General features: G+C 45.0%; 2 protein-coding genes across 2 annotated transcripts in view; one reads left to right on the top strand and one right to left on the bottom strand.

Moving 5' to 3' along the window:
* Positions 1-3,644: 3,644 nt before the first annotated feature.
* Positions 3,645-17,611, bottom strand: T265_02926 (hypothetical protein; the record flags this gene model as incomplete). The annotated part of the gene is made up of 5 exons (XM_009167290.1): positions 3,645-3,780; positions 4,406-4,651; positions 5,568-5,645; positions 7,116-7,481; positions 15,772-17,611. 5 exons carry the CDS (start codon positions 16,264-16,266, stop codon positions 3,715-3,717), a joined length of 1,251 nt encoding a protein of 416 aa, XP_009165554.1.
* A 1,896-nt stretch (positions 17,612-19,507) lies between these two features.
* The window catches only part of T265_02925 (hypothetical protein), a gene marked incomplete at both ends in the record, with an annotated part of 11,559 nt that continues 10,923 nt past the window's right edge, over positions 19,508-20,143 (top strand). Inside the window, one exon of the mRNA XM_009167289.1 lies at positions 19,508-19,629. Coding sequence (XP_009165553.1) covers positions 19,508-19,629 — 122 coding nt within the window. The remainder of the gene's footprint in view (positions 19,630-20,143) is intronic.

Here is a 20,143-nt window from a genome sequence, read left to right as displayed (position 1 = left end):
ATTAGTCGCACAGCCCCATTCTTCCCTTCGCAATTTTTCCTGAATTGTGGTCTGTAATTCTCGCGTTTCAATATTGCGTCTAGTAGCTCTCTTACGAGAAATTTTGTTCCTGTTTTGAGTTGTCATTCCCCGATTTGTGGTGCCTAGGATCCTGTCCTCTTCGAAATCAATTGGTCGCCATGCCTGCTTCCATTTCTCGTAGTTTTCTTCCTTTGATTTGATTTTATTGATCTGTTTCCGGTTCGTTTGTTGCAGTCTGGCTCTCTTGGCTGCTTGCACCCCTTGATCATATATATACATCCTGAGTTCTGGTTGTGACACCCAAAATTCTTTTTAAATTATATGGAGTTAAGGTACCATCTTACAAAGTTGTGGTGTTACCTCATTTAAGGCTTAATAGTCTTTCGTTTGAGGTTTTCGGACTGTTGGTGCTTTACAGATGCCGATGCTGTACGATGCCGATATTCGAGATACCGAGGCACCTCTCCTTGGTCAGGTGCTGCTGCAGAAACTCTTCTATAGCCTACTAGGGTTCACCCTTTTACCGCTCAAAATCTTGGCTTAATCCCTGAATCCTCTTGAGGTTATCCCAAGGGTAAAACCAAAGTGGCGGAGTCAGACAATAATCTTCGAATCGAGACCTTGTGAACTTGAATTCTAAATGGGGCTGAAGTGAAACCTTAATATATGTTATTCTTCAGCATTAATAACAATTGTGTTCTTTCGGACCGTAAACTTTCATGAGTTTGGAAAAAGTTATATCTGTATGAAAGTTCGGTTCGCTCGATAAGGTTGTTCACAAGAAACAAGGCGTGATAAGGGCGTATTAGATGTACGACTGAGCTAGCAGGTACACTCAAAGAGACAGGATTAGAAATATTCTGGGACTGATTCGCATCAAGTATAGAAATCCTCGAAAATGGCCTTCACATGAGAATAACATTGTAATGTCTTGATGAGGAGGAAACGGTTTGTTTCAGGTGTATTCGTTCTCAGGTGTTCAGCAAACCAGTACGAGACCAATTTCAACTTTGGGGTATCGAAATTGATGAATACTAACCTAATTATTTGCTTCCTGATCATTTCGCATCAAAGCTGATGTGAAATACACGGGAGTTAACGTCATTTTGGTCGCACCTCAAACTCCCCGAAGAAATAATATCGATAGCCAATTAGCATATCGTTTAAATTTTCCTACCGAAATCTCCGATGAAAACCACTTACACTGACGTCATAACTGTGACCCTAACCGATTGCACCAAAGTTGTAAAAATTTGGGGAGAACCGCATAGTCCCGCAAAAATTCAGCGAAAAGAAGACACGGAGCGTAATGTAGTGTTTCAATAGGACGAAGCTGACTAGTCACTTCGCTCGCATTATCATGAAGACGGTCCATCATCGCTGCCGACAGAGGCGTCGCACATAGAGGAGCTGCCTGAATGGCCACTTAATGACATTCTATTTAACCCCTGATCACGAAAATTACGTACAATCTGGAAGAGTTGTCGTTTGAAGTAAAGACGTGAAAGTTACCAAACTCGATTAGTACTTAGGGATTCAAGCTAATTCCTCACTGTTTACCACTATTTCAAATGAAGAAGTATAGTGCAACCAGGCCTAGCGTGTGCGCTACTACTGCCTTATAGTCATGTTATAGTTCGCTTTCCATCGCTTATATAAGTCTAAAATAATGTGATCAAGAATCAAAGCCATGATTTCCTTAGAGTAATCTGTACGCTACTCTGAACACGCGATACAGGCTCAAAGCGGTTACTTCAAAAACCCACATGCGGTCGTTTGCTTCGCTGTGACCTAGTAAAATAAGTGGGGCTTTGCTGTGTCCTGTACTGTCCTATTCATCGTCGCAGATTACAATACTAAGCCGGCTCACACAGAGACGATAGAATCTGTTTTGTCTGTACGCTGAGCTTATAAAGCCCTAAATTTGAAATGGCTTTTGGCTATATTGGTAAGTCGATTTATTTTAGACTTGAACAAGTGATGTCAAATGCGTTGTTTTCAACATCCGCTTATACTTTTACAAAGGTGTTTCGAAAGGACTGTGAAATGAATTAGATCCGCAACACTACCGTTCCTGCCGCTTCGTTCAGCCGTTTGGCTAATCCCAAGAGACAAGTAGTCGTGTTCACTCTGGGATTCTGCTGTTCTCCAAGAGCAGCTGCTCATAGGTGAACGGACCTATCAAATAATTCGATGTTCTTTCAGTCAACCAAACTAATTTTGGTGCTGGAAAAACGATGTCTGTCATTGGAAAGCTGTGGAGAACGACACTGTCGCGGTCGAACCACTCACTGCCAACAATATCACTCGTTGGGCGGTTATAAAACAATAGGTCGAATGAATTCGTGACCCTGCTTATAAGAACATTGTACCTGGGGGACTTGATTTAGTCTTGGGTGAAGATGACGTGCAGGGTCTTTCATCTCGCTTGAAACCGAATAAGTTATTTGTAAGCTATGCGAATTCCGTGGCTTTTCCTGATCTTTTTGTCTGCTTAACATCCCGTCCCAACTGATGGGTCCGTTTATAAATAATGACGAAGTTGTGGTTGTTCATTAGAACATTTCTGCTTGAGGCATCGGTAGTTTCTAGGCATATGACATGAAGTGCCTTGGGTGCGTACATCGCGTGATTGCTAGCAGAGTATGCAGTAATACACGTTTCATTTAACTCATGGGTCTAGGACAAGAGTTCGAGCGCGAAGCCATTTGTTTATTGGGCATTCTTCCATATTCTAAGGCTATTGTAGGTAATATGAGGGTAACTTGAAATAATCTCGTCACCAAACATCAACTAGAAAAAGATTGTTGTGGCTCTAAATGCTACAGATTCTTGTTTTTGCATGCTCCAATATCAATTGGAATATCAGATAGTTAGAACCATATCACCGTAACTCGGCTATGCCTAAACATCTGGCCACTCCGACTAATGGCAACCGCCTTCCTGAGCCGTAACCCAAAGTGTATCCCTGTACTGATCGTCCAGCATTAATTCACTTCTGGAATAGCTTTTCCAGAAGAGAAAACCAAACAGTCGAAGCATTCATTTTTATAAAAAGCACTTTCAAACAAGACCACTTCTTGAGAGTTTCCTGCAGATAAATTAAGAACTGAGTCATTTCGCCCTCTTCGGCTGTGCCCTTTCAGGAGACAGCACAGTACCATTTATGAAGCACATCACCGTCTGTCTAAAGGTAGTCGTTAGAACTGAAATGAAAGCTACGCCCCTGGACAGAACGGTAAACAAGTAGTATGTTGTGTATTACCTTCCTGAAGTTAGGCATTCGCCCTTGTACGCGATGTGTAGTAAATTATCTTGTTTTCAATGACAAATTTAACGAAAAGCGTACACTTTTATGCATGAATTGCCCACTTTTTCTGGAATCCGAAATGTCAACTAACAATGAGAAACCACCTGGATAAAAATGTCTTGTACCCTCCACTTTGGAGGATGATAATAAGAAGTCCAGGCCCTTAGTGGATAAATTAACAGGATCAGAAGGGGGAGGAACGACTTCATGCCCTTCAGACACCTGGTATACCAACCATGACAAGCTAAGGCAAAGCAACCCACGAAAAAGCCGAGAAGACTACAACAAAAAAAAAATCTGTATTTACAAACAAAGGGAGTATTCAAATGCAGACCAAGAGTGGGGAAAGTAACAAACATGACAAAGTATGCGGATGCAGATCGCTAGGAATGTGGGTCCATCCCGATATTACCCATCTCAATCTCATCATCGTTGTAGATATTTTCGGCCTAAAAATGGGGAGGATGGAGAAAAGAATGGGCGCCATCACAAGAGACACAAAATGAGCAGGAAAACTTCTAAATTAGTGAATAAATAGCGTGTTTCCTGACACATAAGTTGGAAAGATCACAGTTTCCTCAGTATATCATCTGACATGGAGCTAAAATGGTGCTTTTAGAAGTTCACACTCACTAGCTTGGTTCTTAGGGTGCGAAAAGTTTCAGAGAAGTTTCTGTAGCGGCTAAGAGTGATAATAAGCTACTCGTTCGTGCTTGTCAGCATCGAATGGGGTTCTTTAGCCTAATAACCATCAGAAAAACCTCAAAAGTGCTCGTTTCCCAGAAAAAGATTGTCCACGGGATCCTTTGAAAGCAATATCGTAGGTAATTGCATTCCGACGGAGATTTTTATTATTATTTTTTCGACGGAGATTTACTGGTAAACACACAATAGACTGTAAACAGCCTTGAAATATAGACTTATCAATGTTCAATAATAGGGAGAGGAAAAAACATGCGCAGATGTTTGGCAGGTAGACTGAGTATTTGTCTTACAAAGAAACCTACACGGCATAGTGTTCTGCAAGATAACGGAGGACTTCATGCTGGTTGGACAGAAAAACAGCAATCTTACCATTTGCCATATCTGCAAGATGTTATCCTCGGATACTGAGCAAATGGTCCACGGATCGTTGGCGTTCCATGAGAAGTCGGAAATCTTGGCTGTGTGACCGGCGTGAATAAACAACAATTCCGGAGGGCCATCCTCAGCATCTTCAGCGGTCTGATCGACTCCGATTTTGCTTAGGTCCCACACATGCAAACGCCGGTCCGTTCCCGAACTGGCCAGTATGGTCTCATTGTGCGGTGACCACTGGACCTACGTGGCCAACGGGACCACAGGCCATCCAAGGCAGTAAACAGCAGTTAGGTGAATGTTATTACGAGAAATACAATTAATCTGGTTCTGTCGAATTGGTGTGAACCTCCCAAATGCGAATAATTCTAACTTCCCGACCACGTACCCCAGAATTTTAACTAGAGAAAATTCAATCCCACAGTAGAAGCCATTCAAGGGTGGTGTATCTGGTGAGAACCGACATAAGGAGTTTTACTTAGGGTAACTGCGTGAGTTTGTATAGAAGATACATTCGAACTAGAAAACGGTTCAAAATTCTTACTGATAACAAACCTGATAAGTGTTATGGGTGAAGACAACCCTAGAGTGACCTCGTGTCGTAAATGTATGTTCACACATTCCGCCTGAATCCTCCGCGGTTTTCTATATTAATAGTGTGAGGAGGAACCTACCACCCCAAACTGAAACGGACATTGTGAAAACCCTTGCCTATCTTATTAAATGCAGCTGTATATTGTGATAATAAAAACACCTGTTGGATTCCAGCGTTTAGTTGTTAGTGAGTTTACCGCACATACAGACAATTCCGAAGCTCCAAACAAGTTTGGTAATCCCCCATGAAATAATGCCCATTCTAAAGAGCATTTTGCTCAACTGTGGTTCAATTCGTAGGTGTATTCTGTACATCAAACTAAGTAATCAATGCACCCATGAAAAGTTGAAGAATATATTGTGGGAGTGCCCATAAGTAGGAAGAAAACGTTCTGAATTATGAACATACAAACGCCAGAACTGCAGCTGCGCCATTGCCAAGAGCAGTTGGTTCATAGTCGGTACATACGGGTGCGTACTCAGTCATGTAACAAACAGACGGTTAAACTAGACAGAAAATTGTATGTTGGTGCTAAGATGAATACAGGTCAATTAGGATACTAACCTGAAAGATTTCATCTCGATGTGATTCAAAAGAGTGTAACTTGAGCCTGAGGTTACGGAGGTCCCACAGTGCGACTGTCTAAAAAATAAAACAGAGATTAAAAACAACTCGTTTTTCGGAAAAATAGAAGGTAGAATAAAACCTAAGGTGTTAATAGACATCGGAAATTTCGCCCAAGAAAACGGTGACCCGTGGTCAAGACCACAGCACCAAAGTATTCTAGCTAAGTTCAAATTCACGTTAGCTCATTATGCCATGCCCCAGTATCCGATTGACGATATAGGTGAAAGGAATGGCAGCTCAGACGTGCTCATAGAAAGTAGTCACCTGATTCCTTACAGTACAACCTGATACGGGTATTTGTTGATTATAACAATCCAGCTGGCTTAGAAAAGATTTGAATGTCCTGCGAGCTCGAAATAGCCCATCGGTTAGAGCGCAAGACTACTGAGCCAAAAGCGCGTAAAAAAGACTCGACCAAAACTTTTCGAGTGCTTTTATCTAGGCTTGCTCAACCTCATAGTATCACAATCTTAGTGCCTCCTTCGAGTTACATGGCTGTTATCCAGCAGGCCGGCGGCAGAACTGAATGTTTGTTGCGTTCTGGGACAAATATCAGCATAACCGCTGTCGTGATGAAACCCTCTTTGGTTTGAACGAGTTCGAAAATGAGCACATGTGACGTGAAGATCTTGGTTGTTGTAGCCGACAGGCCGCCACACAAAATTCCTCGCAGAAACAACGGAGTAACTCAGTTGGATGGGAAATACCTCAACAGACCATGTAAGCAAGATCACTATGGTCTAGAACTGCGCAAAAAGATACAATCTTGAGTACTGTCCCAATGTGCTATACTAGCCCTCTTTGACTCTAGATTGAGAACCCCTATTAAAGTCGACTGCTTAAGTCCAGCGCCTGGAGGCAGACATGACTAATACAGAGGGGTCAAGAGGTCCTCCACACTCAGATTTAAATAATAAAAACCGTTCAGCTGTAGGACCCTTTCAAAGCTTAACTGACATGCCGCCAGAAGGGAGCACGACAAGTGGGATACTGCCAGGTTGCCCAAACCTAGACAAGGAATGTCGAGAGGCAGAGTTCGGGTTCGAACCACGGACCTTCCGGTCAGTAAATTCGCGCTCTAACCACTGGACTATCTCCCCCTCTAGCCTATTTAAACAGTAGTCACTAACAAACCTACAGCAGTCAATTGACAACTGCACACTCACCTGATGGATACAAACACATCTCAGATGCAAGTTCCCAAGCAGGACAGTAGCCAGTTCCATTACGGGAGTACACACAGGCCCCACTGCCACGTCGCTCTGTACATTGCTGATAAGACTAATCAACTATATTTATTAGGGTGGAAAACGCTGGATGTATCCTAACAACAGCTCAAATAATAAACAGGGAAAACGTCTAGCAGTTTTAGAACCTTGATCTAATACTACCATGGAAACAGACGTGTGTGTTAGTGTGAGCTTATACACGGCAATTTCGGAAAACATCACGGCGTGCAATTGAAAAACTTGTGAAGTTGCTTACCTTATCCGCACTGCCAGTAGCAATGATGAATTCTGAAAAGGGATTGAATGCAAGGCAGTTCACCTCCGCAGTGTGAGCATCAACTTGGTGTTCCGGTTTGTTCCGGTTCGCAGTACGCGTGTCCCAAATCATCAACTTGTTGTCATCCGCAACAGACCCGAAAATGTGGCCGTGAAACAGATGCCACGCTACGTCCTCGACAACCGAATGGTGTCCAGTGAATATGGCCATGGCTTCAAGGCAGCGACCATCTAATGGAGAGGCGTTTATATCCCACAAACAGATTGTTTGGTCATCGGAAGCTGAGAGTAGGTGGCCGTGCATAGAAGCGTTCCATGAAAGTCCGTAACCCTCTTTCTGGTGACCCTGTAAAACAGATTTGCCGAATTGTGAAGAAATATGTTGGTGTCCAGAAGTTCTGGTGTTAGGATTGCCCTGTATGTAACAACAACTCTACAAAAGCCAATGGTAGGACAAATCGAAATACCGAAATTATAGGGGAGGGGGCTGTCGTGACCTCGCATAGGTTCCCCAAATTAGATGCACACCCAAAAACCTTTAGGTTCATGCTCCAATTAAAGGAGAGATATTTCACAATTTGTCAGCAGAAAGGTGCGCAATCATTTTACAATGATTCTATCGAAGAAACTATTGGTAAAAAAGCGGAAACTGCATATGATTTCGCTGCAAGGGGATTTCATCGTATATGCTCTGTGTCGATATAGTTGAGCTCGAGCGACCTTACGGACCGGAAGGCTTAGGTAACCTGGCAGTATCCCAGCCCTCGTGCCTGCTTCCGTTGGCATGGTAGTCAGGCACCGAAAGTGTGCTATATTAAGACTATTTGCAATTTTTTATGTGACGATGTTGGTCGGCAAATGGGGGCGCTAGTACCCAGCTTCAGGTGTTAGCACGCAAACCAGAACCCGTCGAAAAAACAAAACCAAGGAGCCGAGTTGAGGCATCTTCTCGGTGGGAATCTGCCACTTAGCAGGTTGGAACACGACGGTTGACAAAATGCCTCGTTGCAGAAGCGTAAACAGGATTCACATTAAAGGTACTTCGGGCTCTAACCCTTAGTCATTATTATTCTGCCTCCATATTGACTGTGTTTTCGTCGGATGAAGAAAAGAGAATACAACACGTCATTAAGCATGATCAGCTGGTCACGAGTTACTGGAGGCAACTAAGCAATTACCGAAACACAGTCATCATTATCACTACTATCAACATCATCATCACAGACAGCAATATCAGTGTTGACGCTGATGTTTCATTCCCATAAACTACAAAGTTAATTTTATCACGCTTAAAGCCTTAAGCTGAAGAGATGAGAGTGGGTGACGGAAAGACCTGGTGCTGGACTACCGCAATCATTTTGAGGCGCCGAATACTCAGTCAGGTAATCCGGCATGAAATCGACAGCAAGAACGCCACTGGGATCAATCAGCTGCCATTTCTTGCATTATCTCCAGCCGAGCGCAGGGAGTTCGAGTATACCCTGGTCCTACATCCATTTTGAATGTATACCACTTAACTTGCAAACTTTTCGTACAGTAGCATTGTGAATCCCAAATGACTGATCACGACCAGCTGACCCTCCTCGTCCCTCAGAGAAAGAGGACCGAGTACTCCAACTGTAACAATATAAAATCAGCGAACTGGTAAAGTTAGCGCGTCAGTTTTCGGCGACTCGTTCAGTTTTGATCTGATCAAATAGGGAAGCTGAATCATTTCTAGGATAAGAGTCTCCTAAACTGGATATCATGAAACTGACTTATGCTTCCTGCCGTTTCCGCCCCGCGTTCATAACTGGCTGAAACCGATGCGTACAAATATGCGGTCGGAAATACAAATAATATGACAAAGTGAGTAACAAGAGTCTGTTAGAAGAGGCTGCATCCCGCAGTGAAAACAAAAGGTATAACAGTGTACAAAACGATAAACTGCGGTGGCCCGGACATACTCCAAGATGCCGAACCATACTCTGCCTCCTTAACAGTAGCATAGTATCCGAGGCAGACGCCTGACTTAGAGGAAGGGTGCGAAGGAGACTGCACAGAGTTTGGTTGGTGTTTTCCGCCCTCCAGGATAGTGTCCCCGTGACCCTCCTTATGCTTGGATTGGGACGGGTAATCGATGTCACTGGAGCTCGTGCTATCAGTTTCTCTTCGAATTGTCTAACTCATCATCATCATCATCATCATCATCATCATCATCATCATCATCATCATCATCATCATCGTCATCATCATCATCATCATCATCATTATCATCATCATCATCACCATCATCATAATCATCATCATCATCGACAGCATGACATCAGTGTTCAACACCGATGCTTCACTGCCGTACAACCATGACTTTTTTAAAAGCCTTATTGTAAAGAAAAGAGTAAAGGTGGACGGGGAAGGGACTTAATGCTACACCTAGTGCCTACACCTCCAGACATTCACTCAGACAATCTGGATAGAAACTGACAACAAGAACGCCACTGACACCGGTTGGCAGCCATGTCCTGTAGTGTCTCCAACCAGGCACAGTGAGGATCACGCGGTCCCCATCCTGGAAGGCGAATAGTACCAACAGCACCCAAGCGTGTCGTGATCTCCTTCATACTCCTCTGCCAGGTCATGGGTTGGCCACCTCTCTGCTTACGCCACTCTGAGTTGGGCATGGAAAAAAGCACTCCCTTTGGCGAACGATGGTTCGGCATACGTAACACATGTCCCAACCAACGCAGCTTCTGGTGCTGGACACATTCTTCAACACCAGAAGCTGAATGTTTCAGGTAAGCTACCACTGGATCCATTTGTAACCAACAGTTTTTCGTTTTCGATTTAAGGCTTCAAGTGTAACTAAGTAGACGCTGTGGTTGTACAGTAGCAAAGAGTTAGTGTCAACACTGGTGATGTTGATTTCGTAGTGCCCCAGGGATTTGGTTTTTATCAGTCCAATTAAATTATTCAAACTGACGCGCAGCTGAACTCCGAGACCAACAGCACCAGATCCATCGATTTACCAGGAACTGCTGTAGAAAGCACTTCCAGTTTTAAATAACCTCTTATTTACGGGCTGCTCAGAGTAATAACTACTTACGAAGCTCTTTCACCTCATGCATACAAATAACTGCATGTTAAATCTGGCCCCTATGAGACAATGATCGTCTCAAGCTAGACCATTAGTGTCTTCGGCCTATACTGAAGATACCCAACAACAATAACGGACAGCACCGTCAGTAAAACGTTCGTCTTTCTGAAACAGTTTAGAGATGAAGTCAACAGTTTTCCGAGTCCGTTTCAAACAAACCTGAGACTTAAGGGGAAAATGTACCGCTTTTCAACTGACGTGTCCAGCATTGAATTGCCCCGTGAAATGAGAGCTGAAAAGTTGGATACTGACCTTAAAGGTGAGTGCTGACCGCCTGAAATTACGCACCGACTACGCCACTGTCGATTGGACCAAGATAAAGAAAAATAGTGTATCAAATTTGCTAAAAATCATCGGTTAAGGGTCATCATCATCATCATTGTCAGCTGTAATAACCGCGTACTCGTCGTACTGTGGTTGTAGCTGCCGCAGTTTCGTTCACCGATTTTTTTTTGGGGGGGGGGTAGGTACAGTGGGCTGTCAAGTGGGGGGGGGGGTTGGAAAAGGGGCTATGCATTGAAGGCAATAGCTTGGATGCACGAGCGCCATTGAGGGCGCGACTGGGCCATATCTGACAATGTCTCTAGCCATTGATGTGGCCCGTCTCGGGGAACATAACTGGACTAACCAGTTAACTTGGAGGTGACCTGATGAATTTGACTGTAACTTCTGAAACTCCTGGTATGTTAACCAGCATCTAATAAAGCTGACTGTGTAATCAACCCATATAAACGGTAAAGCCAATCTGTTGCTACGTGGTGGAATTCATGCTGGGTTACTAAAACCGATCTGCAACATGGCTACATTGAACTTACCAATAAATTTTACGCGTTGATACGCACTGTCCTTGAATTCCTTTGATCGGCCCTGTACGGCTGCAGGATATGTGCGTCAGTGAGATCAAGAAGCTTACTTGCATCCTTGGAAGAACACACAACTTTATCGAACAAAACGATTGCATCCAAATAGAGTTTGCGTGCCTCGGCGTAGTTCTCTACGGTTATGTGGATATACAAAACGCACGATACTCACGCCTGTCTTCGGCTGATATCGCTGAGGAAAGCAGGTGCTTCGCCGTAGAATAACTGTCTTTTGGCATCCTCAATTCAACAACAAAAAATGCCAGTCTACGGTACCCATCCTGGACGAGCGCGAACTGAACAGTGCTGAAAATTGGTTTGAAATCAATACACTAAGCTTCACCTATCGATTCAAAAGGTTGCTTCCGCCAGCAAGCGCACTGATAAGAAAAGAGATTCAGTACAAGAGATGAATGATTGCGAAAATACAAGAGATGGAGGGATTGAAGGAAGGTGAAACACGTCCTTTTTGTTGCTGAATATTTCTAAACGAACGCTCGCTTAACTCATGCAAACGAACTATGTATCGCATACCAATGGCTCTTTTCCTCAGGTCTTTTTCGAGCCATTTCACATAGGTGAACAGGTGTGGAGTATACAAAAATGCAAACAGAACAGTGTTATATGTGATTCAGAACGGCAATCGATATCAACTGTCTCCGGAGTACACCGTTTGTGGAAATCTGGTCGTTTGAATATTTCCTAAAGCTTCTGAAAATACGACGTAAAACTTTCTCAGGTGTGTGGGCACCANCACGGATCTCTCTCTCTCTCTGTGTGTAGTCAACCTTCGAAGGATAAGGCCAGAGAGCACATTCGATGCCACAGCTAACAGGCTGATGCCACGGTGGTTTCCACATAGCGTCAAGGGTGGCAACGACCCGGGACATTATTGGAAACAACCCACTTCCAAACAGGGAACAGTAGTTGTGAAGTGATGTAAGCACTAACAAATTAATGGAGAGTAATTGTAACACTGAGATAATAAGATATTCGAGATCGGTGATATAACATTTGGGACAGGTTAATCAATACTAAGTGTACGGTTTAATCACGAATTTATCAGATGTCAAAATCCCACAAGACAGACGTCCGACAACGTCAACACTGGGCAACACCAATTCATCACGTGGGGTGGTCAGATCATCAGCTGGTACTTTGGAACCACTAACTGGGAAATCAACCAATTATATTAGGAATACTCACAATTTTACAACAAAGTCGCATAGCTTCCTTTGAGGATAGACAAGGAACTGCAGTTATCGTTACCCGTGTGAGATTTAAGAAGCATAATTACTGATAACTAGCTCTTGTCTGCTGACTGCTGCACAGTCAGCTGCTCAACCGCTGTGACCCGTGAGAGGAGAGGTCATCAAAGGAGAGCAAATTAGAAGCAGTGGTTGCTCACTCACAGCCGTCATCCGAACGACGTAGAATCGCTGTCATTAGGACTTCAAAAGAAATTCCTTACGAATAAGAGAAGTAAAAGTAGAGTGAAACTTCTCAGTGAAACTCAATGTCGATCGGTATTTGAGTGAAGTAATTCGGTAAAATTAACCAAATGCAAATAACTGTTCGTTCAGCGTTCAGTGTTATGTGTTATGTGCCCTATTGTAGGCTCTGAATTTGCCGTCATATTCTACCGGTCAGTTGAACATCACGGTTAATTGGCCTGCCTACCTGACATTGGTCACGCTCTGGTAAGTTGGTCGACTAAAGCTATCCACAGTAAGCACGATTTGCACATGTTTATTACTGGCCCAGGGTTATCTGCCGTGGCGCATTCTCCTTAATTGGGATCCAATAGCACAAAGCTGGTACAAAAGGGAAATATCCCCTGGTGTTAGAACTTCTGGAGGGAAAACGTTTCATGTTAATTACCTTAGCCCACCTTAATTCGGCTACCTGCTGTGTGATAATGAGCTGGATTCTCATAATTCTCGAAACGCGCCTGCAAAAGCGGCCTGGTTAGTGGCAAGGCTCTCGAAGATATCGATCCAAAGTGAGCCCCAATCGCGTAGGTGAACATTCTGTGAACCCAGGTATCCAACATTAGAGTTAACAATGTCGAACCAGGTTTCCAGCCGACAAACATTCCCCAAATCTTACCGGGAGTCCATATATCGGAATGAGAGCAAGGGCACAAACGAACAGATCGACTTCGCACTGGCGCAAAACAAAGGTACATTTTTCCTAGATGTCTTAAACCTATATCTAATGGACATTGTGGCCGCGGTTTTCGTCAACGGAGATACTGACGTACACTTCGGTTGCTGGACTGATGGCTATTAGACGTTTCGGTGCGAGGAGTCTGGTTCAAGAGATGAAGGTTCACATTCAAATGTTTGCGGACGATCGTGTTGTTCGCACAACGCACATTAAACTGCAGCGCCAAGATGAGAAGTTCTCGACTGCTGCTGTGCATTTTGGCCCGAGGATCAACACAAAGAAGAATTTTGTTCTGCGCCAACCTGCACCAGCCCCCAGCAGTCCCTCACTAACCAAGACTGGGAGTTTGTGGACTTCTGTTACCTCGAGACCACACTGTCTGTGAACTGAAATCCCGTGCTGCGAAAGGCTGGTGTGGCTCGTGACAGACTAGAGAAATTGTGTAGAGTAACGCGGGACTGCAAATAGAGGCCAGGTTGCATGTGCACAAACCGACGGTTCTATGTCCTCTAGCACGGCATCGAAGCGCTTGCCATATAGAGACGCAATCTTCCATACTTGACTGGTTTGCATCCGCTGCTGGAGGCGGATACTTAGTGCCCACGGGATTGAACAAGTGCCCCACATGGAGGCACTGAGAAGGGGAATGTTTTGATAGAATGAAGACCAGGAGCTCGTCCAACCATCCACCGTTGCTGGGACATATTCGCCGAATGAACGGAAACAGGATTAGGAAACAGAATACGAATAAACAGAAACCTGACAGACAAAAGTCCTCATACCTGGTTACCTCGGTCAAGTGTAAAAGCTGGTGAAGCGGAACTAGCGAAGTGGGATACGGAAGTACAAGACACGGCAGTTTGGAGGGAAACGATAAGAGCTGGAGTTCATCGATTCAACGATCGCTAACCTCAAGCCAGAGAGCTTCTGCGTGCAACAAGAAGAGATGTAGACAGAGTTATTGGACCCAGGGACCAGTCAACTTGTATGTTTAGGGACTGCGGCTGGTCACGTCGGATTAGTCGGTCACCAGCGAGCACGGAGCGATGCCCCAGCAGACAAAGTAGTCTTACAAGATCCACCTTAGGTTTCTGATTTAGTGGAGAGTTAACCCTGTGACGGTGCTAATCTGCTGCCATGACCAGGGCCACATGGACCAAAACGTAGGAAAATAATCTAGTAAGGTGTTCCGTATGTTAAGTCCGCAATGGTACCACAAGTGACTTTCAATCGTCATCACCGTGGCCATCACTGTCTAAACCAAACTGGCCGTATGTGCTCACAGGGTGCGTCTCATGTGCAGTGAGGAATTCTTTGTATACGCTGAGTATCAACTGTCCAGTTGTGTCTACCGCCCTAATCCGATGGGGCCGCAAAGGAATTTCCGCCGAGATCAATTTCGATTCAATTTGTCAGCTATAAAACATGTGTCATAGGCACATTCGTTCCAGCTGCTACAGTTTTGATCAACGGAAAAAAGGAAAGTGGAATACACAATCAAGCCTTAGAGGCGAAAGCAAGTTCAGTTTGTTTGGAATTTGGGTAGCTACGCGTTGAAGGCGGTAGCTTTGATGCACGAACGCCACTGACTGCGCGATTGGGCCATTTCCGCCAATGTCACTAACCACTGGTGATCTGGGTAACGGGGTCCCCATCCATGGATGTGGCAGTTGCCCACCTGACTAAGTTTACTGGTCAGTGTTTTCGTACTTCATTGCCAGGTCATACATACACTGTCCACCTCTCGGTCGCTTTCACTCAGCACAGGGCTGAGAAAAGAGCTCTGTAAGGCAAACGGTCTTCCGGCATATGGAGTACATGTTTCAACCAGTGCAACCTATAAAGCGTGAGAAATTCATCTATTGCGGGAGAGTTCCTCCTTCTTAAGACCATCTGGCATACGTCAGCACTACTAATCCGATGTTCCCACCAAACCTGATCTTGCTGCCGAGATGTTCTGGTTTGGTTTTAGGCTGAGATGCCTCTGACCTCTGCCTCTCGACTTCCCCTGTCTAGGCTTGGACAACCAGGCAGTCTCTCAGCCCTCGTGCTTCCCCCGGGTAGCATGACAGCTAGGTACCGGGTGTTACAGCTGAACGATTTTTTTGAGCACTGTTTCTCACTGCTACCTCAAATCCACTCTGTGCACGTTGTCTTACATTGCACTTTAATGTGTTGAGCCGTGATTTAATGTATCCTGTTGTATTCAGCTTATGTGTATTTGGTATCTACAGAAAGCCCACAGTACCCTTCCAGAGTGCCGCGCTCACAAAGGGGTTAGAGGTGTTTATCTATCACCGCCGTTCAGACCTAACTGAACGGTGGCTAGCATCTAAAATGCTTCTCCTCAATGGTACGAGCGACCTTATGCACCTGTCGGCCGCAGACCAGTTTCATTGGAACACCAAAGCAAAAACCTAAGGTTCATTCTGCCTTATTCTAGCATTTTTCGCAAAATAAATAACCTAACTTACCTTTAGCCGCAAATCCGGTTGGCATCCATGTTCTGGTGACGTTTTAGATGGGTGCCTCGGATACTCGAATATCAACACATCCCCACTGGGGGTCTTTGTGGCAATAATGTCCGGGTTTTGCGGCATATACCGAGCTCGATTGACCTCACCCTCATGGTTGATTTTCATTGTAATTTCAAGTTTCCCGTGCGCAAAGTAGAAACCACCGTACTCTCCACGTTCACTATCATAAGCGCTTGCATCAAACTGAGCCTGGTCATTCGGCAAGTGAACCGTCACAATGAGTAAATGGTTTTGCTCGTCTGAAGTGTGCGTCCCAAGAATGAGACGATGAAGAGATACATCTTGATCTGTTCTGAAGGCAGTGAAATAGGTTAGGAAAATAGAACACGGGCCTACAGTTTGACATTGGGTAGCCACTGAGCGGTTAGGCTCGGCCATTCTAAACAGTGAGACATGAGCATATCGTACAAGAACGGCGCATTTCTTTTCCATATCTTGTATTCCTCGTTAATCACCCGTTCTTCCACAATATCTTCTGAGTCAGATTGATGAAGCTTTGGAAAGTTTGATCCGAAGTGCAAGAGTTAAAAACAACTTACCATCATCACGAACCTGTCGAAGTATTATCCAGCTCAATATGCGCTATATACAGTTAGTCAGAAGAAACAAAGTGCGAGAGAATTAGAGTAAATGGCACGTGAAAACGGGTATAGTTTCCATACGCAGAACTAAAACGATGAAATGATCAAACACTTGACACTCATTTGCTAACGAGTGACTAGAGATATTGGGTTAACGAATTTAGCTGGTTTTCTCATCCGAAAACTAGTTCCTGAGGATATGTCGCCGCCAGAAATGATGCGGATGCCCGCGACCGGGAGCGGCGATCAACTGCCATATCAAGACAAATCGCTCCAGTGAACGAATTCACAGACCACATGAAAACCGAGCTGTTTCGTGTCATTCTAGGGCGCAATCACCCATATTTGAAGTTATTCTACGGGGCGAATACAGAGCGGAAATATGTGATTGCTCATTTCGGCATCGACTCCGCGTATTAGATATCAAGACCATTGCGAACGTCGTCACTGGGATTGATAGTCATGAAAAAGTTTCCAGATCTCATCAGTGAACATCTGCACATAGCAAACTTTCCTATAAGCCTGAGACGCTAAAATTCACAAACCTCTAACGTTTGTATATACCCTGATCCCAGAGGTCAAGTTTAGCGGACATAAAAGAGGAGTGGACGGGTGGCTGGGTTAAAGACCCGGGTCATTGCGTTTAAACATTCACAGCAATACCCTCAAGTGAGAACACTGTCAATAGGTTTTTCTGTTTTATTGAACGGCGATCGGACTTCGCTTTATCACCAGAAGAATTACATGGCTAATGTTTGTTCGGTTTCAAATGCGGCTTACGAATTCGTTTCCACGTTCGTTCACTGAGCAGCGTTGCATCGGAGCCCGTAGAGCTGCGAACTGCCACTAAAGCAGCTCCAGCAACTTGTGAAAGGCTTGCTTGTTTCTGACCGGGCTTGATGTCAGATTCCTTTGGGACACTGGAGTTGGTTGCGTGTACACAGTTGCTTGAAGTAACAGGTGGCTGGCCAATCATAGCCGTGTGGTGCTTTAGGCTGAGTCTCTGCAACGTCATTTCAACATCCTGTTTTATGAAGCAGCCGGGCTCTGACGTCTGTATCTTGAGACGCCTGAAGACCGGATACACAATTGAGGTACTTGAACTGATTCTCAGTCTTTGAGCTCAGCTCGAAGCGCTCACAATCCCGATTGACAACACCAGTAAACGTCGTATATTAAGTGCATGTTGCGACAACATTCTGGAAATTCTGACGACTTCTGGATGCGCCATTGGCGACCGTCACTGCCATGATTGGCTGTTGAGTCCAGACTTTCGACCAATCAGAGCTTTCCTTGATGCCGGACATTCCTTGATGGGTCAGGGTTTTAAGGAAAGCCGACTTGTCAATCGAGTTGAATGCACCTTGGAAATCCGGAAATAGTAAAATTGTGAGTCAATTTTATGTATGGGATGTCAGAGTGTGAAGATTTGGTCAGTGCAGCCCCCTCTAGAACAGAATCGCGCTTGTTAGCCTTGAGTCAGTATTTGTCCTGCTACCATAAGGCGATGGAGAAGTAACACCAGGAGTCTCGTTACGTCAAGCTGATCCCTCTGTGATTACCGCACTCATTATGGGAGACTAGTTTTTGGAAATAAGCGATATCAATGATTCTCCCCAGCTTCCCAAATGGAGACAAACGGATCAGACAATCGCTGACTGCGGGATTCATTTATACCTTTGAATAGCAAGATAAAAGATACTAGTTCAGATGTAGCACCCTTTCGGTGCCTAGCCACCACGCCACCCGAAGGAAGCACGAGGGTTGGGATACTTCCAGGTTGTCCAAATCTAAATTGGAGAAGTCGAGATGTGGAGGTCGGGTTCGAACAACGGACTTTCCGGTCAGTAAGTTCGTGCTCTAACCACTGAGCTATCTCGTCCTTTGAACAGTGTGGGTGGGAGTTCATTCTCGACGGGTTCATTCACAGTGGGTTTCTGAGGAACGGTCGAACAGATCAACTGGAATTATCTGCCATCTTCTTGGCCTTCCGTGTCCGCCAGACTTTAAGTCGGTGCGCACATTCACTTTCATTTAACGTCTGATAATTTGTGGGGCTGAATTATGTTCAGGTCCAGCGAGATTTTCTTCGGAAATTCAAGTAGTGCCTGTCTTGTCTGATATCCAGTGCTTGAGTGGACCTGGTAGCACCGTTTCATAAGCAAAACTCCCAGCGCTGTCCAAAGAGTTGGCGATCTCGTTCCTGCAGGAACCCACGTTTGATGGTGCAGCAGTTGGAAGAGACTCCAGAAGACGATTCCCATAAATTAGTCTGAGTTTGGCATCTGGCAGTCCCTCAGTTGCTGAGTGATTTGTCCGCACCTTACGCAGCTCTGGAGGACGAAGAGATAGGCAATTCCGGACGAGGTCATCGTCTGAATACACAAACGCGTTCCAAGACGAGCGGCAGTCAGTTATCAATCCTCACCATCGGTAACTGATGGCGAATAGATTAGTTTGGGTTCGTGGCTGGCATGCTGTTTGGAGGACACCGTTTGACCATGTACTGACCGTAGGTTGTTTTGATCCAGAACTAACTCCTGAAATAGCCGAAGTCGTCTGACCAAAGAAGTGTAGGTCAAGAACTCAAATCGATCTCATTGCAATCAGTTACCGATGGGGCGGCTCAACAACTGACCTCCCTCCCAGACAACTGGGGGAAGTCGATGATGGTGCCTATTTTCAAAGGGGCTCGGATGAGTGTCGGAAGAAATAAAACACGGACACACAAAATATCCTTACTGAACCGTGTGAAGGTACCAAGACTGGATGCTTTGTATCCAGTGCTCTTAAAAAAGGGTGGAGAATTCCTGGTGACCGATCTAACTGGTGCGGTATGGAACGAAGAGAAAGAGCCCGTGGAATGGAACGCATCGACAGTTATTTCTGTTTTCAGAAAGGGCACGGAGACGCTGTATGAAAATCATCGTGGTATCAGCCTGATGCCTGTGGTATCGAAGGTGTTCTCTGGCTTTATCCTTTGAGGGTCGCGCTGGCTTTGCCATGTGCTCCGTATACCAGTCGACCGACTTCCTTGAATGTTTTTAGCATAACCACGCGAAGGGTAGAAACGAGCCAGAGGCGGCCAAACAATGGCTTGGCAGCGAAGTATAAAAGCCAATTACCAGCAAACAGCCGCGTTGGCCATCGCCATCTTCCTGGATGGGGACTCCGAGACGGACTCCGTCACGAAGAGACTGGACCTTACCGTGGTGTGACGGTTTGCGCACCTCAGCGATCCATTGAGCTATACTGAAGAGTGTCCCGCGACACTCACAGAGTCTCACACCAGGTTGGTCAATGGTTAGAGGTCTGACGAACACAGTCTCCTGGCCCTCCAGGTTGGGGGTTGGAACATGTGGCGACTTGTGCCGGCGGCTAGACGCACAATGTATTTTTCTGCAAAACGCCTGCGGACGAAATAAAAACTCTAACGTCAAAATGTTGCACTTCTTTGCATATATGCGTAGACTGAAAACCCCCCTCATCTGCCGTTATTTTTTTGCGATTTGTTTTAATCGAGACATTTGAAAATTATTGGCGCACATTCGGTATTGGCGCACATTCGGCTTTGAAGTTCGTCTGCTATGGCTTCGGAAGTGGCTTTCGTTGAGAAATTTGTGGGTGTATCGTTTTCATCCTTCACGGCATTTGAGAAGACCTTAAATCAATACATGAAGGATAACTTTGTGATATTTGTGCGTTCATCCAGTAATCGAAGCACCAAC

This window comes from Opisthorchis viverrini (assembly GCF_000715545.1).
Source record: "Opisthorchis viverrini unplaced genomic scaffold opera_v5_38, whole genome shotgun sequence".
Taxonomy (NCBI): domain Eukaryota; kingdom Metazoa; phylum Platyhelminthes; class Trematoda; order Opisthorchiida; family Opisthorchiidae; genus Opisthorchis; species Opisthorchis viverrini.
Note: the sequence above shows the minus strand (reverse complement) of the source record. Positions and strands in the feature narration are given on the sequence as shown.